General features: G+C 50.4%; 1 protein-coding gene across 1 annotated transcript in view; it reads left to right on the top strand.

Moving 5' to 3' along the window:
• The window catches only part of RAB6B (RAB6B, member RAS oncogene family), a 61252-nt gene extending 55576 nt beyond the window's left edge, over window positions 1-5676 (top strand). Inside the window, exon 8 of the mRNA XM_027061812.2 lies at window positions 1208-5676. Within this exon, the coding sequence (XP_026917613.1) occupies window positions 1208-1272 (65 nt within the window). The 3' untranslated portion in view covers window positions 1273-5676. The remainder of the gene's footprint in view (window positions 1-1207) is intronic.
• The last annotated feature ends 469 nt before the right edge of the window (window positions 5677-6145 follow it).

The raw sequence follows: 6145 nt of genomic DNA on the forward strand, positions 1-6145 counted from the left end.
GCTGCGCAGGAAGGCCGTGTACATCCAGAACATGGTTCAACCTGCTCTACCTGACACACTTCCTACCACGTCCTGCCTGCTTCCTCGGCCCAGCCCTGCACAGCCCCATAGTGTCCACTGCTCTGTGGGACAAGGTCCGCGTGCTGCTTGCACGGTCTACCCCAAACCTCAGGTGACACTCAGAAGCTGAAATTGAGATGCAGAGAGGTAGTCTTGATTTTTCCCAGTGGGAAGGAAGGCAGTTATTTATACATACTCTGCCATGTTCCAAAAAAAAAAAAAAGTGTTCATGCATATATACACAAGATAAAAACGTATTTGCGTACACACACATAAGAAAACTGAGATGTAGGAAAAATCAGAGATAAATGAATACTCGAAATATACGCCATGGCCAAAAAGTGGCAAGGAGAGAAAATGTGACCTTTAGAAGAAGTATGGCTCTTTATAGTACTTAAAGCCAAAAGAGTCCCTCCCCTAGTCCTTAAGCAGGTGCCACAGAAACATCCCAGAATGCCTGCAGCAGACCTCAAAGCGCTGCCCGGGAAGAGGCTGTCTGTGTGGTGATCAGGCCAGTGTGGGAGGAGTGGCAGCCTGGCTGTGCATCTTGAACCCATTCCTCTGGTGGTTCTGATCAGTGCTCCTCCAGCCCACAGCCCCCGGGCACCCGTGGGAAGGGCTGGAGAGGGGGCTGTGCCGAGGCCCTGCCCCGGGGAAGTGGCTTCCCCCGGCAGCATCCTCAGAGTCTAAGTGACAGGCTCTGAGTAGAGCCTGAGGGGTCAGTGTTGCTGCGAGGGACTAGAGCGAGGCACACTTAGCCCCGTGCTAAGAGATGGAATCCATGCCTGGCCAGCGGGCTGTCCACCTCCAGTGCACATCTATAGGGTGGGATTGATAGGTAAACAAGGCTGAGGCACTGGTCACCAGGAAGGCTTCTGAGAAAGGGCCTCTCTTGCTTGTGTTTACAGTCATCCCACAGCCCAAATGAGCTTTGCTTCAGGTGGGTAGGGGTGAGGAATTGTATGAAGACGAGGGGTGGGAACTGGTGACCCTGCATCCTTCCTCCCCAGGCCAAGCACAGAGCCAAGTCCCTAGGTGTTTGTGGAAAGACAGAGGATCTGTGTGGGGCAGCTGAGGGATGCACAGGGACATGAGCCAGGGTGGTAGTTTCTCTGTGAGTCATCTTCCTTAGCGCAGCTCCCTGCAGTGATCGACATCAAGCTGGACAAACCCCAGGAACCCCCAGCCAGTGAGGGCGGCTGCTCCTGCTAATGCAGCCTGACCTGCCAGCTTCCTTTGACACTACTCGCTTGTTGTGTTGCTTCCTATTGGTTAGCTTCCTAAGGGGGGTGGGAAATGAGCTTATCAAGATGGGAGGATTTTTCTTTTCTCTCTGTCTCTAGGAGTAGGGTGGGGTGGGGAGGGAGGCTGGGCATCAGGGATCACGTCACTCTTAACAGCTGTTAAACAACTATTTTTTGGTTTGGTTGTAATATATTGTACTTTATTAAGATTGCCAAAAACTGTTAAAATTTAAAAAAAATTTAAAATCATGTGTATACAACTTTTTGCCAGATAAAAATGTAGTCATTTTTATTTAAAAGATGTGCTTTTTGTTTTTGTATATTTGTAAACTTACAGAGAACCTTTTCCACACACCTCCTCCTTCCTGTCCTCTTTGAACCGTTAATCACCTCTGCCCTCCTCCCATCCCAGCCCAATAAATTCCAACAATTAACTGGGCAACTTAATTAGGCTCCAATCCCAGACCCTACCAAACAGGCCCTACCTGGTTAAATCAAACACTGAACAAAACAGCCTCTGAAGAGGCAACTTTTAACTCTGTCTTTCTTCCATGGCCAGAGTGAGACATTAGCCATGGCCCCGAGGTGAAATTAAGACCCTGTGGACAGCAGGGAGCCCGGCAGCAGGCCTCACTGGAATTACTCCTGCCTCTCCCCTCCCCTCTCTGAAAAGCCCTGAAGGGGGTGGAAGGCACTTGCCACAGGCAACCTGTGTTCTCTGTGGTCCACTCAGTTATTGGCAGATCAAGAGGTCATCGGAAGGAAGGATGAGGTGCTGTCGGCAACCGTGGGCTTGTGTCCATGTGTGGTTTATAGCCTTGGGGCACCGTGTGTGGTTCTGAAATGTTCTAACCAACCTTCCCATCATTCAGCCCACAAGTGTGGGTTGACTCTAAGGGAAGGGCAAAGAGAAACTCAGTGTGTGCCACCCTGAAGCCTTCCTCTTTGGACGTCTGGGAAGCTAGAGCCTGTATCACACGGTATTTGTGATTGAGGAAGGGAGGGTGGACTGTGGTACCGCCACCTTGAAGATGCATGTGCAGATCCTCGGTTGCTGATACTATTGAGTGCCGTTCTGGAAAAGCTGACCTGATACATTTCTGCCCCGATGGCATAACGCAGGTGTAATCTTTGTGCACTTACCTTTGTGGCTATCGTAGCAGCACTCTGGTTGCCTGAGGGTACTGCTGAGGCAGGGTCTCTAGAAGGCTGCCCAGAGCGCCGTCCTTGCCATTTTGACTCTTTTCTGAGAAGGGCTTAATCCTGAGAACCTGTAAAATCTCTGAAGAGAATTCTAAGTAATGTAACCCCATTTGGCCAGCATTCCAAATAGACCCACACTTACTGAACCTGCACCTGCACAGAGCCAGGCAGTAGGCAGAAACAGTCCCCACTTGGTAAACCCTACCCTTGAGGCTGGCATGGACTCTGCCTCCACTGCTGTGCGCATGTCCTAGGTGAGCTAAAGGACCATCTGGAAGCGGTAGGAGGTGCACCTCCACAAAGGAGAACTCTAAAGTTGTTGCATTAGAACTTCTCAGAAACTAATCCAAAATGGCAGCCGAATTGAGTGGAGTAGAGCCTGGCAGGACTCACTGATATTTGTCTCGTGGGCCTGCCACACACTTTCAGTTTAAGGAGACTGGCAGAGCTGATCTTTAGAGAGGAACTGATCTTCAGGTGAAGAAAAGAGGAAGCAGGATTCACATTGAGCTCTTCCAGTAGGCAAAGACCGATGTATTAACGTAATTCCGATGTCATGTGTTTAGTTTTTATATGTGTGTACATAATTATATATAGAGATAGACTTGTGTATACACCTTCCACACATTCTCACAGAGATACATGTGCTCAATGTATATTCTTGTTTTTCCTGCTCTCAAGTTGGAACTTGCATTGTGATAACAGTTTTGGAAATTCAGAAGTACTGCAACGTGTTGAAATAAGAAATACTTAATATTGTCAAAAAACTTGTGATTGTCTTGCCATCAATAAACTAATGCATAGATGTGTTAAACTACAGGCAAAAACAGCCATGGGAATATGTGCACCGTATCTCTCTATACTTATATGCACAGGTGTGCACGCCCATGTGGGCCAGTCCCCCCCCACCGTGGCACACCCCCAAGTGGTGCTTGTTGGAACAACAGAGTGCTTACTTACCTCGTGAGAATTTCTAGGAGTCCACATTACCGCACCTGGCCTGGTTGGCAGTGAGGGCCATTGTTTGTGGCCTCTGGGACAGCCCCATTTGCTGGGATCTGCATTGGGTCCCAGTAAATGAATGTATGGTGGATTATAATTTTCTTGGTACTAAAGAGTAGCTTTTCTTAAATATTACTGTAAAAACAGAGTAGAAACTCAGTTACCTTCTCAAGTGCACAGTTTAAGGCACCACGAACATTTTTTCTTTCCATCACAGCCTAGGAGCAGTAAGAGATGCAGATGTCATTTGGCTTGATGTGGCCTCAATGAGCCGTGCCTTCCTCACACATACACAGGGTCCTCTCTCGAGTCCAGGCTCTCCCTAGCCCTGCGGCTTCTGAGGCAGGGGCAGTTGTCTCCTCTTGTCCTCCCATCTTAGTGGTGCCATGCCATCCCATGACGCTCCCTCCCTCAGGCCTGGTTTCCACACCTCACTCTCTGGTCTCTTGGGGCAGCCAGATCTCTCACACAGATGTGGGTTGGTTCCTTGGCTCTAGTTTTGAGCAGGTGCCATCAACGTTCTCTTGCCTGTAGATGGTATCTTGACTTGGAGTTAAGGTTCAATCATCAAATGGCCAGATTCCCTTGAAGAAGAGGTGATGAAATTGCCTCTGCATCCCTAGTGAGTGTTACATCCTAAATCCAGATGGGCCAGCACGAGGCAAAGCCGTCGTTCAGTCCTTCTCCCTGAGGACTAGCCCTCACCTGGGAGACGGCCAGGGTCATTGTGTTCAGGCCCCCTTTTTTTCTTTTAATTTGGGGGTCTCAAAGAAAAGCTGGCAGTAAAGCTCCTATTCCACAGACATCTGAAAAGAGCATGAGATGCAGGAAGCAGAGAGCATATTTATAGATGTACACACACGCCAGAATGAAGGTGTGACATCAGCAGCTTGAGTGTGTAGTCCAAGGTTAGCAAGCTGGGTGATTGTGAGCAAGTCTCTCTGGGTCAAGAGGCCTCTCTGCCATCACTGTCCCCACTCTCTTCCCGTAGGCACCCTCAAACATCCTGAAACACTCCTGGGTCTGAGGAGCAGTGGCCAGATCAGTTCAAGTGTCTCAGGCAACAGAAACCAGGATTCAAATGTCAGCAGCTAAGTGTACAGACATATCTTGAGTGCAACAGCTCTGTCCTCCTGATGGCAAGGCGGTGCTGGGCGTCCCTGCCCTCAAGTACCAGGTGTGACAGAATGGCACCGCTGGCTTCGGTGTCCTGCAGGTAGAGCAGCCTCATTCCTTCACACGGCAGAAGGCAGGTGAGGATGTCAGGAAGTGAGAACAGGTAGCCAAGGACGGAGTCCGCTCTGAGCCACGTGAGGGGTGACCTAACAGAAGTAGGTCTTTGTGCAGCGACCAAGCAGGGCCGTGTGCTCTCTAGTCTCCAGACTACCTTTCCCCAGGCGTGGGAGGCGTCGCCACCCAGCAACAGCAGCATGAGGCAGCGGTCTCACAGGCACCCTTCCTGCCTCACAGGCAGGGAGACAGAGGTGAGAGGGCGACTTGCTTGTGATCACCCAGCAAGTCAGAAGCAGTCCGGGCCAAGGTGTCTCCATTCTTCATCGCCAACTTGTGTGTACAAACGTGTGCACTTGCACGGGAAGGGCTGCTGTGCATGGGGGCTCCTCAGACCAGCTCTTCTCCGGTTAGCGTGTAAGGTTCTGTCCAGCGTATCCGAGCAAGCTGGGAAAGAATGCACATACATTTCACGCTCCTCCATTGCCAACAAGGCCCGGTCTCCAAGTACGTTCTGATCGTCATGGGCGCCTGCAGACCAGGGCACCCTTTGAATTTTTGTTTGAGATGAACTATTTAGGTGTTCCAAAACGTTGGGCTCTCATGTGTAAACTCTGCTCCAGAGCCCTACGTGGCTGACGCTCCCCGCAGGGCATGGTTTCTCCTCACAGTGGGGTTTGGGAGCTTCCTTCCAGTGGGAAGGCTCCATACACGGAAGGCTAGCCAGCATCGCATGGTGTGTCGACTTGTCCCCTCACTTTCCCTCCCCCATCTCCTTAAAAGTGGTTGGCCACGAGGAGCACAGAGGGTGGCGTTTCCATCTTTTACTGGCTCAGCAGGCTTAAGTGGCCACATTGACTTTACATAAAACTGTGTAAAATGTGGAAGATTCAGCATGTTGATCAAACAATAAACTGTCCTGATTCTCAACACAAAACCTCCTGTCTGATGTTTCTAAGTGGTGCAGTCATATATGGGGTGTGGGGTGCAAAAACAGATTTCTTCAAGTGCCTGCTCCACAAAGACCCTCTTCTCCTCTCTGGGCGCTGGGCCCACCACCCAAAGCCCACTGCTTCTTCCTCCTCTTGACCTGGGTCCTCCACATACTTGGAAGGGGGAAAAGCAAGGCACACTGATGAGGTTAAAGCCACACTCATTTCCATGATCTCCACTCTCCCTAAAGACTGATGGAAGGGAAAGCCCCAGGCAGCACTGAGACTCAGGGGTGTGTCACCCCTGGTCTCCACTTACCATGGCTGGGGGTTTGAAGGGTGGGTACAGGGACTGAATCTCTCTTCCTTCTGATCATTTCCAGAAAGCCATTTAAAGAATTTAAGGTGGGGCGCCTGGGTGGCTCAGTTGGTTGAGTGGCTGACTTCGGCCCAGGACATGATCTCAACGGTCTG

The sequence above is a fragment of the Acinonyx jubatus genome, chromosome C2, assembly GCF_027475565.1.
Source record: "Acinonyx jubatus isolate Ajub_Pintada_27869175 chromosome C2, VMU_Ajub_asm_v1.0, whole genome shotgun sequence".
NCBI classification, from domain to species: Eukaryota; Metazoa; Chordata; class Mammalia; order Carnivora; family Felidae; genus Acinonyx; species Acinonyx jubatus.